This window comes from Lynx canadensis, chromosome E1 (genome assembly GCF_007474595.2).
Source record: "Lynx canadensis isolate LIC74 chromosome E1, mLynCan4.pri.v2, whole genome shotgun sequence".
NCBI lineage: Eukaryota > Metazoa > Chordata > Mammalia > Carnivora > Felidae > Lynx > Lynx canadensis.
Window position 1 is genome coordinate 43568031 of NC_044316.2, and position 19212 is coordinate 43587242.

General features: G+C 38.6%; 1 protein-coding gene across 1 annotated transcript in view; it reads right to left on the reverse strand.

Annotated features, from left to right (window-relative positions):
• Positions 1-19212, reverse strand: part of KANSL1 (KAT8 regulatory NSL complex subunit 1) — a 179888-nt gene that overhangs the window by 117601 nt on the left and 43075 nt on the right. Inside the window, 1 exon segment of the mRNA XM_030296161.2 lies at positions 16935-18306. Coding sequence (XP_030152021.1) covers positions 16935-18223 — 1289 coding nt within the window. The 5' untranslated portion in view covers positions 18224-18306.

A 19212-nucleotide genomic window follows, 5' to 3' on the forward strand; every position in this document is an offset into this window, starting at 1 on the left:
AAAAATCCAAAGAAAGCAGAGAAATGAATAAAGATAAATACAAAACCAATGAAATAAATATTAACAAAAGATAAATTCAATCAATATAATCAAAAGTTTCTGTAAGAACCTCATTTATAAAGCAGAAGACTCTACCCAAGAAAAGAAAACAAAAGTGAAAGAGCAGATATAACAACAGAGTAAAGTAATACACACAATAGGTCTACGAGAAGATCCTAAGAGATTTCCAGGTAGAATTTTGTGGCAATAAATTTTAAAATCTAGGCAAAATGAGTGATTTTCTTTTAAAATGTTGCTGGGGGAAAAAAAAATGTTGCTGTGGCTCCTGGATGGTTCAGTCAGCTAAGCGTCCAACTCTTGACCTTGATCAGCTCAGGTCATGATCTCACAAAACAGGAGTTTGATCCCTGAATTTGGCTCTACAATGACAGTGTGGAGTCTGCTTGGGATTCTATCTCTGCCCCTCTCCTGCTCGTGCTCTCTCTCAAAACAAATAAGTAAAACCTAAAAAAAAATTTTTTTTAATTAAAATGTTGCCAAAATTGGGTCATGAAGGAAGAGATTTAAAAACCTTAAACCAATAACCATAGAAGTAATTTAAATGTCAGCAAAGACCCATTCATAATTATAAAATGGCCTCCATGCTGTTCAGACATTTCTAGCAAAATGTTAGCAAACAGATTAATCCTTGTCAACTACTTCCAAGTGAAGAAAAAGATGGGAAAATTTACCAAATCAGTTCACGAGCTTGCCATAACCACAGCCAGCCTAAAAATACCCTATAGGTCAGTCAAGTTATGAAGATGGGGGAGGAAAATCAGTACTCCACCCCCACAAAATCACCTAAATCCCATTTGACATATATTAAAATAATAATCCAAATCATCCAGATAGTCAGTATCTGATCATGTTTAGCCTAAGAATTCCCCCCTGGAATGCAAACTCCAGAGAGAGCAGAGATTTTTTTTTTTTCCATTTTTGCTCATTGCTCTTTCTCCAGTGTCTTGAAGAGTTCCTGGCAAATAATAATGCATTCAATAAACACAAAATCTAACAACTGAAAAGGAGAAAACAAAACATGACCATCTATCATGCAGATGAATATCCATCTAGTAATATCAAACAGAAATAAGTCAAAGAATTGCTAAGAGTAGGAAAATTCAGTAAGGCAGTCAAAGAACAAATCAGCATATAAAAATCAATAGTCTTCCCATATTATCAACAAGAAATTATCTCATTCTTAGTAGCATTAAAATCTGCAAAATATCTACAAATAAATTTAACGGGAAATGTGCAGGGCCTATAAAAAAGTATAAATTTTACTCTAGATATAAAGGACCTCAGTAGAGGAAAATATCACAACTCTGGGAAGACCTAATGTTGTCAAGATGTCCTATCTCCATTCAAATTAATGTACAGTCACAAAACAGTCCTAATCCAAATGGATTTAAGGAAGCCGATAAATTGATTATAATGTGGAAGAAGATAATGAGCAATAGCACCCTCACAAAAATATATATATAATTTTAAATAGAAGAGTGCAGTTACTCTATCAGTATTTAAAGCTATGGCAAATAGTATATTTAGGGACAACTGGTCATCCATGGAGGGGGTAGGGGGATTAAAATGTTACTTCAAACCATACACAAAACATAGTTACAGAGAACAGACTGGTGGTTGCCAGGGGCAGAGGGTTGGGGGTGGGCAAAATGGGTGAAGAGAGTCAAAGGTAAAAAACCTCCAGTTATAAAAATAAATCATGGGGATGCAATGTACAGCATGGCAAGTATAGATAATAACACTGTATTGCACATTTAAAAGTTGCTAAGAGACTAAATCTTAAAAGTTCTCATCACAAGTAAAAAAAAAAAATTCTGTAACAATTTATGGTGATTGATGTTAACTACACTTACTATGGTGATCATTTTGCAAAATATGCAAAAAGTGGGGTGCCTGAGTGGCTCAGCTGGTTAAGCATCAAACTCTTGATTTTGGCTCAGGTTATGATCTCACAGTTCGGGAGTTCGAGCCACACATGGGGCTCTGCACTGACAGTATGGAGCCTGCTTGGGATTCCCTCTCTCCTCTCATGCTCTCTGAGTCTGTTTCTCAAAATAAATAAACTTTAAAAATAAGCAAACAAAGAAAATTTGAAAGGGCAGCCTTTAAAAAAAAAAAATATATATATATATATATATATATATATATATATATATATAGTGAATCATTATATGTCACTTCCATCTCAGTTAAAAAGAAAACCAATTTTGGGCGCCTGGGTGGCGCAGTCGGTTAAGCGTCCGACTTCAGCCAGGTCACGATCTCGCGGTCCGTGAGTTCGAGCCCCGCGTCAGGCTCTGGGCTGATGGCTTGGAGCCTGGAGCTTGTTTCCGATTCTGTGTCTCCCTCTCTCTCTGCCCCTCCCCCGTTCATGCTCTGTCTCACTCTGTCCCAAAAATAAAAAATAAAAAACGTTAAAAAAAAAAAAAAGAAAACCAATTTTAAAAGCTAAACATAAAAGTTACATATAGTCGCTCCTTTTCTCCAACAAAAGGCCTTACACACCAGATAATTTCATTACATTTCTTTCCCTTCCCAAACACTGACATACATCTTTTCTTGCCTCTCCCAGTTCCATCAGTATTTTGCCAATTTTCTAGCATGAAAATCCAGTCATGTCACCAAGTTTACTCAAGTGTGCAATTAATGAAATATGTTAGATTTGGAGTCAAGAACTATATAGTACAACCTTGACTATTAACCTAATAATCTTTAGCACCATCATTTGATCTCTCTGTCCTTAGGTTTCTCATCTGTAAATGACAAATTTGTGCCTATTCCCACAGTAAGCTCTATATTTTATCAGTCTTGCATCTGTACCTATCTTTCCATTCTGTGTCCATCGCTCTGGTTCAAAAGACTTTTTTTTCCCCCAAAAGACTTTTTATTCACAGTTGGGCTACTTGCCTTTCTTACCCTGGCTCCAAACTATCCTACATATCCAATCCATCCACCCCACATCATTAGCAAAGATTCTTTTATGTGCACTCCAACCATGCCATTCCATGTTAATAATTCTGCACTATTCTTAGGATAAAATTCAAATGCACCAGCCTTTGACCAAAGCTTAATACTCCAATTTCATCTTCTACTTTCTTGAAACTTTTATGTCTAGCGGATAGCTCTCTTCCCTGTTATCCAACACAACCTCTTCATCTGAGGTCCCTCATCCTTGGACCTGGAACATCCCATTTTCTCTTGGAAACCTAAGTGTCATCCCTATTCAAACTAAAGTTCCACTCTTCTCGGGTTTTCTGATCCCCTTAGCCCACAGTAATCACTCCTTCCTCCAAGTCTCATCTCAGCATTTGGTGCTGTACCATGTTATCTAATTACAATTAAGGCATTCACTGCCTAATTTTTTTTTTTCAACGTTTTTTATTTATTTTTGGGACAGAGTGAGACAGAGCATGAACGGGGGAGGGGCAGAGAGAGAGGGAGACACAGAATCGGAAACAGGCTCCAGGCTCTGAGCCATCAGCCCAGAGCCTGACGCAGGGCTCGAACTCACGGACCGCGAGATCGTGACCTGGCTGAAGTCGGACGCTTAACCGACTGCGCCACCCAGGCGCCCCTCACTGCCTAATTCTAATGCTTCCTTTTCTACTTGAATGTGGGAGGAAAAAAAAAAAAAAATCAAGTCACATAAATTCCCTGAAGGCAGGAACCAAGTTCTCAATTCTTAAGTGTTTCCATCATTCCTTATTTTACTATCAGAGAAGTGTTTCTCTTGCCCTTTAGGAGCCAGGTTAATCTTGATGATAGATGATCCGGAAAGGCTAGTCTCCAAATAACTGAGTTACCTTGAAAATTTTTATATTTATTATTCTTTGCTCAGAGAATTCCAGATCTCCTTTTCTGGAATTGTCACAGGGACACTTTTGACTATCCTCAATGATGACACATCTTGGTTTCTATTGATATTATCAACTATAGCTACTCCTATAACTGATGAAGGATTATGTGTTAAAGGAATAGAAGATGTAGCTCTTTGAAGGCTAGCCTGCTGGGAAACACCCAAGAGCAATACTGTATATCTTACCCTTCCATAAGTTTGTCAGCCAATCTTAATGTTTATGGATGAAATTAATTTGTCTCATCTAGTAATACCATTACACTATTTAGAATAAACCATGGAAATGTAAATAATCTAACACTGCTTTGAACATTAATGGAAATAATAACCTCTTGCACCTAATAAAATGTAAAACCAAGAACAGTTGAGCCTTAAACAACATGGGTTTGAAGTCTGCAGATCCACTTATACACAGATTTTTTTCAATAAATACAGTACATTAGTATAAACATACTTTCTCTTATTTCCCATAACATTTTTTCTCTAGCTCACTTTATTAGCTTATTAAACTACTAATTATTACTATTACTATATCAGCTTATTTATCTAATACATATTACATGCAAAATATGTGTTAACTGACTATACTACTGGTAAGGTTTCCAGTCAACAGTAGGCTATTAGTAGTTAAGCCTTGGGGGAGTCAAAAGCTATATGTGGGTTTTTGACTACATAGGTGGTTGGCATCCCTAACCCCCATGCTGTTCAAGGATCAACTGTGTGTGTGTGTGTGTGTGTGCGCGCGCGCACATATACATAAATATAGATATAGATCACATCAATGTCTTGAATGTACACTTGCAAATATCAAAGTCACCTCATACTTTTCAAGTCTGAGACCCAGTTACTATCAAGTTATCATTAAGAACAAATTAAGAGAATTCTCAACTGGGAAGAAAATTGTCGCACCAAGAAAACTTCCTGCAAATATAAAATTAGCCTTTCCACTTAAACTTCCAAGTCAACGTTCTTCTGTGAATGCTTGAATGTATTCACATAAGAGATCAATTTCAAATACAGCTGGGTAGAAGCAAAATGAGTCTTAAGCAACTCTCACTCTGTTTTCATCTTACAAAGAGAAGACTGGCCTGTCTTCCAGCCTTGTGAATAAAGATCTTACAAAACTCACTATGCAAAGGGTGCGCCCAAAGAATACTTGGTTGAAAAAATCTGCTGGGGAAGTGCCAATTTAAAAAGAAAAACATTTTCACCCAGTTGGAAATCTAGAAACAGTGGTTACAGCCACTCAGCTGAAACTCTTAAGATGTGAAGAAAATTTTTTTTAGAAAAAACCCAGATCTTTTCATCCTCAGAGTGAAATTCTATGAAAAGCAACTAAATGAATCAATGGAAAAGTGAATTAATGTTAACTTTATGCACCTAAAAAGCAATAACTAAAATTCTGCCTTTGGTATTTGACAGGGTCAAAGGGCAACTGGTCTCTTATTCTATACAGATGAACTCTACAATCTGTAACGGTTTCCAATCAATTATTTCTGGGAAAGAAACGGGAATAAAAGAAAACTTTTGTTGTTTTGCTCGAAAAAGAACCAAAAATGAAAAAGTTATATTGTTTTGCTTACTTTGGGGGAGGGGAGAGACAGAGGATTGTTTTTCATTAGGGATATTTATTTCCAAAGCATAACACTCTAATAGCTTTATTCAGCGAAAAGGATACCCTTCCGTTAAAGACCTCTGTCTTCACTCTCACTATACCCCATCCTCAGGGTCCATACTTTATTTTCAGGTTTCTTCAATGCCTTAAGTGGAACACTTAAGAAAAAAGGAAAAAAAACCAAAAACATGACAGTTACTACAGGCAAACACACTGGCACCAGGTTGCCTCATGAGAGAAACAAGTGAGGGGACTGCTGCAGCCCTGCCACCAACTCCCTGATGGGACCCAGTGCGCAGACTCCCTATGGAAATACAGGCAGTATGAGCTCCGTGGAGATCACCTGGCCATTCGGCATACCTCAACAAGTCGTACGGTGCGCCTAACAGTGACAAAAGTCTTTCCCATCCCAGTCTGGGTCTCATCATTACAAAACCACAAGTGACATTTTTCAAAAAAGTATATTTTAGACTTTGTAAGTGAGGCACCTAGGAAGATTAAAAGACAAAATTAAAATTAACAATTCTCAACGGTAGTCTAGAATTCTTTTTATTATATTGCTCCCTCTCTGGTATTAATCTCACAAATGCCAAGAAAAATAATAACCTCCAGTTCACCCTTCAGGTTTTCTGGTGATTATCAAATCAATAAACATAAGATATTGAATGTTAATCATAAACTCCATACTCAGACGTGGAAACAACAAAAACTCATAGAAGCACGTGGAAAACCAATCAGGCTATTTAACTGCTATTTTATGCCGTTCAACTTCCTATAATAACCAGACTTACCAGAAAAAGAACTTTTGAGGAAAATACTTCAATAAACACTAAGTACATGCTTAAAATTCATTTAACAGCCTTAAGCACAATGCAAGACTAAAGGAAAAAGAACATAAAATACTTTTCATATTTTAAAAGATTTCTTTTTCCAGCAACTAGGGAAATAAGGTTTTTCCATAGAAGTTGAAATATAAATTCAGTTGAAATACAAATCATCCCCTTAGAATGTCAAAGATATTTATGTTATCCATTTGATGGGAAAAATTATGAACTAGGTCACTTCTCTGATTATTTATTACAGTAGGGGAAAACAACTTACCCTTCCCATCATCCCTCATGGTCAGTGCCATGCCCATCACTGTACTGGACAGTCAGGAGAGGCATCTAAAGAGCTATATGACTTCAGCTTGCTCCATTTCTCAAAACAAAATCTTCTTTCTGCTCCTTCCCAATCAGTTTAGAAGAAAAATACTAGTAGAAAGAGCAGGTACAAGGAACTAGCTTTTATCTTCACTCAAGTAAATTATTTATCATGTCTATTATCTTAGGCCTCAACCGTAAAATGGGAAGATCACCTTCATCACCTGGAGGTCTTAAATACTAAACAGGATACCAAATGTAAACCACCTAACATATAGAAAGTGTGATCAATACGCACCAATTCTCATTTCCATTTCTTTTTTTTAAAGTCACTCCAAGGCCGCCTCGGTGGCTCAGTTGGTTAAGCGTCTGACTTCAGCTTAGGTCATGATCTCACAGTCGGTCAGTGAGTTCGAGCCCCACATCGGGCTCTGTGCTGACAGCTCAGGGCCTGGAGCCTGCTTCGGATTGTCTCTCCCTCTCTCTCTGCCCCTCCCCCACTCATGCTATGTCTCTGTCTCTCAAAAACAAATGTTAAAATAAATTAAAAAGTCACTCCAGCCAATTCCCAGATGTTATCTCTGCCCTAGAACAATGCCCTTCCCCAACCCATACAACTTCTATTCCAATAAAAGAAATAAAGAACAGGTTATTGCAGGCTAAAGGGTGTATCTGGTTAAGATACAGACAGACCATTTACCTTTCCTCAAAATTTATTACCAAATTACTTAATATTACTAGAAAGTCTCTTGAATGTAAAGTTAAATGCCATATTTTACATTTGGTAAATTTCTTTTCATTGACCAAGTCTAAAGGGCAATTTGATTGTTTCCACTAATACAGCTTAGTGTTTATGTCCCATAAACTGTTTACCCATGCTGTGGGTAAACAGCCTAGATTAATACCTTGATTTCTTCTTAGCTTTAAGATATTAAGCAAGTTACTTAAACTTTTCATTCCTCACTCTGAGTCTGTAAAACTAAGACAATACCTATACCTCATTGTACCGTGAGGACTAAATAAGTTAATGAGTATAAAGCACTTTTAACACTGTCTACACCTCAAAATATTCAACCAAGGTAGGCTATTATTTTTTTTCCTAACATGTTTCAACTCTGTTGTACGATTAGCAAGGTACGTTAAAAATGCTGTTCTCTAATTCAACCAAATCACTTTCTCCTGGGGCTCTGTGATCTCCCAGGTTTCAGATTAATTTAGTCCCCAATAGTCTTAAGCTCTGTCTCCCCCAGTTTCTATATTCGCAGGATGCGTCTCTCAAGTGCCAGAAGAACAAACAGGAAGAAAAGGATTAAAGGGTGACCAAAAAAATAGTCACTACACGTATACACTATCATTCAATCCCCTGGCTCATGTCCTCTATTCTATTAGACAACGGTAAAACAACTTAAAAGAAAATGATTTAAAATTGAATAAACTCCTCCTTCCTAGTTGTCACTCCTCAAATCCTCACCCCCCCCAACCTTTTCTCCACAAATCCTCTTACCTGAGAGTTCTGAATATAATCTATACAGTTGTTACAATACTACTAAATAGGCTACCAGAGCAACCCACAACATTCATATTTTATCAACAACTTTTCAGTATATTCTGTTTGAGGAAGAGACTCTCCAGACACTTTTATCAGACTGAAATTGTTTTCAAAGCGACTTTGTTTACTATTGTGATGCAAAACCCTTCTTTATAATTAAACAAATATAAAATCAAACAGGCTAAAGTGACCACAAAGCATTAATGGGAATCAGAAGCACAGTCACTTGATATATGTTATATACTGCACCCTTTAGTTAAAATTTTGAGAAACTCAATGTTCTCTTTACATTGAATATATGACCATAATTTTCCCAGATACATACGGGAAACAGGAAAAGGAGAATGAACTGACAGACATAAAAGGACATGACCTGAGGTATAAATTTCTAACTTGCAAAATAATCTGGTCCATTTTGGTCATTGCTTAGACAGACAGTAGAGAAACTAATTGGGTTACTATTCATTTGATATAAAATGTGGCCCCAAGCTTTCCCTTTTCTAGTAAAATAATTTAACATGAACATGGAACCTAACAGGGTGCTCTGCAAATGACCATGAAACCTCTGGACATACCAACAGCCAAAAAGTGTTGAAATGAAAATTAGCTAGTGCCCACCGCACTGAATAAGGCCCTCCAACGGTTCCTTCTCCATCTCAACATAGTCATCCAATCCAGTTACTCCTGCCAAAAATCTAGTAATCATTCGTAATACCTCTTCCTTCTCTCTCAACATCCACTCATCACATCCAATCAATCACAAATCCTAGTCACCCTACCTCCAGTATCCAATTCACTCCTTCCTGACAAAGGCTGAGTCTACCATTCTTTTACCTGGTTTACCACAAACACCTAACTGGTCCCCCAAAGTCTACACGCACTTCACTCTTCACACAATTAAGAGGGGTCTTTAAAAAAAATCCAATGATGTTTAGACATCACAATAACATTTTCGGTTAAGCGTTTTGACTCTTGGTTTCAGTTCAGGTCATGATCTCATGGTTTATGAGTTCAAGCCATGTGCTGGGCTCTGTGCTGACAGAGCAGAGCCTGCTTGGGATTCTCTCCCTCTCTGACTGCCCCTCCCCTGCTTGCGTGTGCATGCTCGCTCTCTCTCTCTCTCTCTCAAAATAAAAAAATAAACTTAAAAAAATGATTTTAAAAGTGAGATAACCGGGGTGCCTGGTTGGCTCAGTCAGTTAAGCGTCTGACTTCAGCTCAGGTCATGGTCTCATAGTTTGTGAGTTCGAGCCCCACGTTGAGCTCGGTGCTGACAGCTCAGAGCCTGAAGCCTGCTTCGGATTCTGTGTCTCATTCTCTCTCTGCCCCTCAACTTGTGCTCTGTCTCTGTCTCTCAAAAATAAATAAATGTTGGGGCGCCTGGGTGGCGCAGTCGGTTAAGCGTCCGACTTCAGCCAGGTCACGATCTCGCGGTCCGTGAGTTCGAGCCCTGCGTCAGGCTCTGGGCTGATGGCTCGGAGCCTGGAGCCTGTTTCCGATTCTGTGTCTCCCTCTCTCTCTGCCCCTCCCCCGTTCATGCTCTGTCTCTCTCTGTCCCAAAAATAAACATTGAAAAAAAAAATTAAAAAAAAAAAAATAAATAAATGTAAAAAAAAAATTTTTTTTTTAAATAAATAAATAAAAGTGAGATAACCAACAAAACCACCTGTATGACCTGGCCTCTAGCTTACCTCTCTGGCCTCATTTCTCATCACTCTTCTTACACAGTGCTCTGTTTTTGAAAGCATCAAGCATCTCCCATTCCCAGGCCTTAGCATATGCTGACTCTTCAGTCTGTAGCACTCCCCTTCTTTACCACCAATTAATTTCCATCATTCAGGTCTCAGCTTACTTATTACTTCATCAGTATACTTGCTATAATATCCCCACCCATCTTCATTAGATGTTCCTGATATGCACCCCCATAGCACTCTGAACTTGGTTTCTGTAGCACACATAACCACTGCAAATGTATCATTAACTATGTGATTTACTTAAACAATTATTTTCTCTTTCTAACCTATACTGTCCATGAGGGCAGGGCAGAGCAGGGACTGTGTCTTACTCACTACTATATATCCCTACCACCTAGCACCCTCAGCACATAGTAGGCATTCAATACATCTGATAAATGAGTTCATCAATTCCAACGTCTCCAATGTAAGGCTCTGAGGTACAAGTCAACTCTTCACTCTCTGTATACCCAGGATTACTTGGAAGCTCATTTCCTGATTTTTAACACTTGCTGGAACATGCAAAGGAATACAGAAATGTTCATTTTTAAGACACTAGTGAAGAACCTGGACCTTCATGAGCTATTAGGGTTATTTTGCAAAATGTATTCTTCCAGTCACCCACAGCTTGAAACTCCATCTATGATGCTCCCTCTCTCATTGCCCCCAAACATTCACTGGTAAGTCCCACTACCTCTACTTCTGCATCATCTCCTCAATTTTCTCCTTCCTTTTTATACATTTATCACTCTTACCTATATTGCTAGGTCTCTAAAATATTCTCAGTCTAGCCAACAAAGCCCAATGCCTTTTAGCCTTTGTCCTCTATATGTTATGCCTTCTACCTGTACTGACCTACTTCGGTAGACCACAACCAAAACAAAACTTCCTACCAAAATCCTAGCCACCTTTCAAGGCTCATTCTAATATCCTTTCTTTCCAGTTCCATCAACCAGCTGTGACCTCTTCCTATTTCACTATGTCATCAAACATTTGCCTTATATTACTGGGTGCCAGGCACTGTGCTAAGTACTCACCTTTGCTTTACACCATGTCTCCAAATCTAAACTGTAAACTTCTTGAGGAAGTTTATTCACCTACCTCATCTCTTGCATCTTAAACATTTACTCAGTTAGTACTTATTACATGACCACTTTAGCATGATGGTGAAGAGTACTTTCACTCAATCTTAGAGAATGAAAACACCAGTCACAAGGCAACAGAAAACATTTGCAGCAACCAGACCTGCAGCAAATGGGTAATCCCTAAATTCCTCGTTGCCTAACTTCTCTCCTTCAGAATCACACAAGAAACACCAAGAATAAATTCTATCTACATACTTAAGGGGGGGGGGGGGTAGGGGGAAAAAACAGAAGCTATTTCTGTCACTGGATGTCATATGAAGCCCAGCAGAAAAACAAGGGGCATTAAATCAACCATCAAAGATGTTCCACAAATTAAAGTTTACTCCTCTCTGAAGTAACTTCTATAAAAACAAAATGGAATTATTCCCACACATGTATACCACAGAATAACGATTTCAGTAATCACTTTAATAAGCTATTTAAACACACACACACACACACACACACACACACACACACACACACACACACACACTAAGGCATTAAAAGAATCAAAGCTAGGAGCACCTGGGTGGCTCAGTAGGTTGAAGCTCGGGTCATTATTTCACGGTTCATGAGTTTGAGCCCCGCATCAGGCTCACTGCTGTCAGCACACAGCCCACTTAGGATCCTCTGTTCCCCTCTTCGTCTCTGCCCTTCTCCCACTTGTACTCTCTCTCAAACATTTAAAAACAAAGAATCAAAGCTCTAAGTCACAAATCAAGAAGGTTGTTTTGTTTCACGTTACACCAGTGACTTATAGGGAGGGACTTTTGCTTCAGTTTCCCCAAATGCAAAAACAGAAACAAACAGTGCTGAGAACAGCTCCATCCACCCATGTTATTTAAAGATGGAGTGGTCAGAATTCAAAAGTGTTTGAGTCTCAAAATTATCTAGTCAATTCCTTCATTTTTATTATAAAAGTAGCTAGATGATTAGCACTATGGCTAGTTTGTAGCAGAGAAGGGTTAGATAAGACTTAGTTCTGGCTAATACTACTCTCGCTCCATCATTCTGTGAAAGCATAAAGAATAGGAAAATAAGGACAATTTATGTTGACTACCACTGTTAGCAACATCACTCGTGTGTGCTTAATAAATTCAAATAGGAAACTACAACACAAAGCATCCTGGCTAGAGTATCTAAAAAGCAAAACCTACAAACACACTAGTAATTCATTATACACAATGGAATTATTCCCACATATGCATCCCACACAGTAACAAATTCAGTAATCACTTTAATGGACTATTTAACACACACACACACACACACAGAGGCATTAAAAGAATCGAAGCTAGGGACACCTGGTGGCTCAGTAGTTGAGCCTCCAACTTCAGCTCAGGTCATTATCTCACGGTTTGTTAACGATTCCAAGAGAATGAAATTCCCCAGAAATAAAGAAAAGTCACTGCAATCAAGATAACCTAAAATTCAAACAACTTTAATATCACTAAACCGAGCATCTAGTTTATTTTTTACCCAAGCTTGATCGGAAACAGACCTCAGGAGGCTATCAAATAAAACATAGGTTAGCGTAAATTAAACCAGAAATAAAAGCATGAAAATAAAACAAGAACAAGAAGAACAAAATGAAGCCAAGAATGAGGCTTGAAAAAAGGTACAAGACCTACGAGCCTGGCTCTAAACTTCGAAAAGCCAATAGGAAAACAGAAACCAAGCGAACAACACAAATTATAGCATCCAAGTAACAGAAACAGACGTAAAAGCTTAGGAAAAAATACACTTAAGTCTTGGTTGTGTTATCTTTCTCCCTGAGGTTCTTATAAAGAAGGCACTATGTGGGGCGCCTGGGTGGCGCAGTCAGTTAAGCGTCCGACTTCAGCCAGGTCACGATCTCGCGGTCCGTGAGTTCGAGCCCTGCATCGGGCTCTGGGCTGATGGCTCAGAGCCTGGAGCCTGTTTCCGATTCTGTGTCTCCCTCTCTCTCTGCCCCTCCCCTGTTCATGCTCTGTCTCTCTCGGTCCCAAAAATAAATAAACGTTGAAAAAAAAAATTAAAAAAAAAAAAAGAAGGCACTATGTAATATAAAGATATATGCGATATATGTAAAACAACAAATATTTCAGTAGTCCTAATTAAATGTTTTATGGGATTTTTATAATGATCCTCAAGATAAGCCTATAGTAACAGTTCAGAAACAAAAAAAATATTTTTTTTAGGAAAAAAAGGTTTACATAATTAATGTCCAGGTACCCGGAACACTACTGACCTAAGAAAGCATTTAAGAGAATATCTGGGGGAAAAAAAAAGGTGTTTTCCTAACAGCAAGCATTTACTATAGAAGTTTCTAAGTACAAGGGCCAAGAAAATAAAAACCAAATTTAGCAAAATTTACTGGTCCAGGAGTTCATAACAAAACAGCAGAACAAAACTCTTAAAGAGAAGGTGGAACATAAAGAAAAACTAAAGTGGAAAAGATGTGCACACACACACACATGCCCACTCAGTAACTGTATTACATCCACAGGAGATAACTAGATGCTTTTATTTCTACTTCTAAAGTTAAGAATTAAAAATTAAGGTGTTTACTGAAACATGTGCCTTCCTTGCTAGTTCCTCCATCAAGAAGATAATATTTAAATTCCTCCTCCTTCCACAGTGATGTTACTAAACAACGATAAAGGTCAAACCCAGTGTAGTGCAGAATTTCAAAGTAGTTACATATACCAAGACAGGAAGACATAGGAAACATTTCAGGATGATTTTCCAAAAAGAACTTAAAAAGGTATAATACCAGTTTTAAACTAAATAAAATCAGTTAACCAAAAGGTTAATCAATAGAGAGGAAAAAACTTCTCTAAAATACCTCATCTGGCAATATAGTTTACTAACTATAAAGTATAATACAATGATAAACATACGATTTGCCAAAAACTCAACATAAAAATCAATCATTCTACTACTGCTAGCATGTGCCTATGACTTACAATGGATCACTGTTTTTCCTTTTGGAGGTAGGAAAGAAGAAAAAACACAAATTCTTGGTGAAGGCTGGTCATTTTCACAGAACCATCCACTTGCAACTTAAGCACCATCATTTAAAAACAATTCATTTCAACAACCTCATGTGCTAAATATTTTCATCATGGCTGCCTAGACTAAATCTAGCTGTCTCTGGCAGGAGTATTTCAGCAAAGGAGTGAAATATTAAGCTACTAGAAGGGGAAAAACAGTTGAAATTCACCAGATGGGTCAATTTCCTGCAGAGTTAACTAACTTCTTACTGTAGGACTCAAGAATTACAAATTATAAATGTGGTGAAGAGATCTGGGAAGAACTATTAAATCACACACTCGTACAAAAGGATTCTCCGTGTCCAAACAACTATTTCCCCATCCCCGTTTTTCTTTTTTAATCAAAGTAATGCCTCCATTCTCAGTGGCCAATTGCTGAAAAGCTGTAAAGTACTCAGAAGGTCAACACCTGGCTAAATAGCAGCCTTAGGAGTCAATCTGGTGACCTGGCTCAACAAGAACTTTAAAGTACTTATGCTTTATTGGTCGTTTTAATTTAAATTCAATTATATCATAAAGAGCAAAAAGTTTATTTACTCCATAGTACTTTTAGTGCTCCAATTTTCCTTACTTTAATATGATCTGGTACATGGAAATTCAACTTTTTAAAGCATTGTTTAGTTGACTTAATTTGAAAAGGATTCAAATGATTCCAAAGTTTCCTAAAATGATCCCTTAGCTATCCTTACACTTCACAACCTTCCAATCAACAAAGCATTACGTGATAAGAATGCTCAGAATTTAGGGGCGCCTGGGTGGCGCAGTCGGTTAAAGCGTCCGACATCAGCCAGGTCACGATCTCGCGGTCCATGAGTTCGAGCCCCGCGTCGGGCTCTGGGCTGATGGCTCGGAGCCTGGAGCCTGTTTCCGATTCTGTGTCTCCCTCTCTCTCTGCCCCTCCCCCGTTCATGCTCTGTCTCTCTCTGTCCCAAAAATAAATAAAAAACGTTGAAAAAAAAAAAATTAAAAAAAAAAAAAAAAAAAAAGAATGCTCAGAATTTAGTAGGTGAATGGACTAAGCCTAAACAGTCTTTTCAAATCAGTAGATTATTCCCTGGAAGAAAAGTTCTCTCTTAGGGTACTCTGATCTCACTGAATGGAACGGTTTCCCACATTACCAAAACTTAAAAATGTTTTCAATACAAAGTATTCTGAAAACAATAAGCTTACAGATTCTAGATTTTTTCCCCCTCAAATACACAAAGTACATGAAACTTAAAATGCTTCAACTAAAGTATTTATTTCATGAAATTACTTTTAAAACATAAAATATTCAACGTTAACCAAGATTTTTTAAAGCAGTGGCTTATGCAACAAAGTCAGTGGGATAATGCCACAAATATCTGCAAGCTGATTTAAATTACTAATCCATTTAAGGAAAGATAACTATGCTACAGCAGTAGCAAGCCACTGAAATAGATCTACTTTAGATCTGAATACAGAAGTGGACACTTGAGTACAATAAGCTAACAAAAGGTAATGAACTAGGTCTACAAAGAAGAAATTCCAGCAAAATAATCCAGACTTTCCCCCCTGAAACAGAAACCAAAATTGCATATTCAGATACAGCACAGTTATCCATGTGAATAATATAAACAAAATCGAGAAAAAAGGAAATTTACTTATGCTTAAAGCATGGCTATCTCAACAGTCTCCAGCAAAAATCTTGGTCACCTTTATACCACAGGCAAGGAAAACCCAATTATTCCAACATATCCATCTATTTCAGCCTACTTTAGTAATCCAACCTTAGTAACATCCCTGGCCCAAAGAGAAAATGGAAGGAGTCAACTCTCCTGCCCCTCTTTTCCAACATCTCATGCTTCCCTCTCTTGTAAGTCTAACACTTATTTTAAGTAGATATAAGGCAGGCTGATTTATCTTTAAGGAGATATGCTATACCCCTTGCTTATCTGGAAGGAGCCAAATGCAGGACGGAAGGACATGAGTGAGGTACCTCTGGATTCACCGTGCCAATTTGGAGCGCCACCCAAAGCCTGTGTAGAATTTTTCTCAAAACAAGAGATTTAAAAAAAACCAGTAAGAACCTATCCCAAATATGTCAATGTATTTAAACTTAGCTGAGAGAAAAATAAAATCCAAATGTGATCAAGATGGGCTCTTTTAGGAAGTAAATCAAGTTGTGAAAGCAGATTGTATTTGGAAGCAACCCATAAATAAAATACTCTGAAGCATTTTCTGATTATTAGTCTTTAACAGGTAAGGAAATCTCAAGTATTAAAAGTGAAGACTGGGTACATTCTCTGCTGAAAGTTCAATTAAAAGCAACTACGGGGTGCCTGGCTGGTTCAGTCAGTACAGCATGTGACTCCTGATCTCTGGGTCCTGAGTTCAAGCCCTATGCTGGGGGGTGGAGTTTATGTTAAAAAACAATAAAAAAATAAAACCAAATTCCAGCTTAGTTAACTACATCAGCTGAACTTCTGTCCCCACTTAACCAGAAACAAGAGGATCTGAAGTCAAGTTATAGAAACCTACAAAAATACCCTACATACAATTTCAAAAGAAATCTAACCAGTCACTCTGAAAGAGGTATGTAGTTTCACAAATAGGAGTCTTCTAGTTTTTTTCTTAATAAACAAGATCTACAGCAACATAACACTCTGCCAGAAATATCTTTCGTTTCTCCACTAGCAGGTATATGCATCCACCTACCTAAAAATCAGAAAAAAGACAAATGGAACATAGGCACCTACCTACAAAGAATCCTATTCTCCCCATGGTGGGAATTCACTAATTCTTTCTCCCTTGTCCCAACACTTCTCAAGAATGACATTATGCACAGGTTTTACTCACAGGGGTACATGGCGTTGCTCAGGATCAGCTCTGGTCAGTTCTTCCTCTTCAATATCAGACTCTCCTCCTGAACTACTGTCGGTGACGTCTGAATCAAACGCTCGCTCACTGCACCTCAAGTTAGCTATACCACTAGCTGTAAATCTCTCCAATTCTTCTGAAATTGAATCGCTTTTCAGGAAATTGCTAAGTCCTTCTGAAGTGGTGGTCTCACTGGCAGCTTTTCTCAATGCAGCTTCAGCCTTTCGAGTCAGCATCAACTGGCTCCGGGGCCTCAAGGATTCCAAGTTTGGCAGTTTGCTCCAAGTCTTCTCTAAAAATCCACCCAGCTGATGCTGTATATGCCTCTCCACCTGCTTGGCTTGCACAACCTGTAAGCGCTTCTGTAACCTGCGGGCACGGCTCTCAATATCGGCCTGCCTCCGCAGTAAAGCTGTTATCCTTGTGTCAGAATCTAAAGCACTGAAAAGAATGGAAGACAGGGGAGACTTTTTATCCTCTAACTTGACACCCCCCAAGTTAGAACCGGAGTCTGTGCCAGGTGATAACCTACTGCTTCCTTGAAGTGCCGGCTGTTCCATGGAATTTACAGAAGATTTGTTTGCAGTGCTATTATTGCTAAATATAGTTGTGTGTTCTACATCAAGGCTTCTATGTGGAAGAGTGCAATTGGTCATACCCCCCTTCAAGTCCCCAGATTCAGATGCCACCACTTCACCCCCATGAAAAGAAGATGAAGTGAGAGCTCGTTTTCCCCCATTGAGGGGACTGGAATTGTCATGATCAGAATGTGTTGAACTTTTAGTCAATTTCTTAGCCAACCCATTTACAGGTGCTTGTGGCAGAGCTGTCTGACCACTCGTATTCATGGTTCTGAGATTTTCTAAGGAAAACTCCAAAACTGGCTGTCTCCCCAACAGCTCAGCTCGGAGTTCATAGGACTGAGATAAGAGAGGATGAGATTTAAGGACTGTCTGCTTGCTGAAGACACCTTGCAATTTCAACGACTCCTTTGAGGGTACAGATGTTACATCGGAGCAGAGATAAGATGCCACCAATGGTTGCAGCTTTCCCAAGTCTTCCTTGGTAGGATTATTTCGGAAGTCTAAACTGGGATCCTCTGCAGCAATGGCTTTTCTTTTGGTTCCGTTGGCAGCAATAAGGATGTTGGCGTTGCCGTTATTTTCGGCACTGCCAGGGGACAAAGTGGAGGATGGGGGAGCCAGTTTGAACCGGATATGGTGTGCTTCAGCTGCTGCGTCAGTGAGAGCGGGCGCCATCGCAGCCATTCAGCACAGAGAGACAGGAAGTCCAGCCTCTCCCGGTGCCGAGGCCAGTTCCACGGCCCCTTACCGCCTCCCCAGAGAACAGACTAAAAGAGAAAGAAAAAAAGGAAGTTAGAAATATACGCACACTAGAAAACAACACACGTTTTTAATACAAACACCACTTGAGGCTATAATTCACTCTGCCTCCAGAAAGAAAAACACTCAGACTATTCTGGATACTCGAATATGGGGATAGGGGCAGAAGAAGGACAGGGACAGGACAATTCCTGCACAGAGAAAGAATTCCACCCTTCTTTTTTTTGTTCCTTGTTACCACAGATTGAAAGCAGCCAAAATAGAAGTTCCATTCTGAAAGAATCAGATTGTTAAAGTTAAATCATCTGCGTTAAAAAAAATAATACTTTACAACTTCTTGAAATTGGTGGATTTAAAGCAAATGTATCAAATGCTTAGCAATTAAACAGAGAAGAATTAGTAAGGAACTCCCCAAAAAGTTGCTATGCAAAATGTCATAGATCTGCACATCTCTCTAGCCAGAGAATCCAGTGCTTATCAGCTTCTCGCTCCTCTGAAAGATAGTTCATGCTAAAGGCTTAACTGTATCGCATCTGTATTACCAGTTTGTTTCATCAAGTTTTTCTTTCACTGTCCTCAGTACAGCTCACCTCTCAAATTAATTGCCCAATTCGTTTCTTTTTCTTTACCCCAAGATTTCTTAAAAGAATAGTATAAATAGCTGCCTCTGCACTCTCTCTCTCATAATCTGGCTTCTAATCCTACTGCTCTGGCAAAGGGCACTAGTGATCTCATTATCAAATCCAATGGTCAAATCTCTGTCCCCAATCTATATAACTTCTCTGAAGCATTAGGCAGTGCTAACCACCCCATTCTTCTCGAAATGCTCTTTTCCTGATGTCCTTGACACCAAAGTCCCTTCTGCCCTTCTCTCTCAACTCGCTTCCTTAGCAACAACCACTAGTATAGTGCGG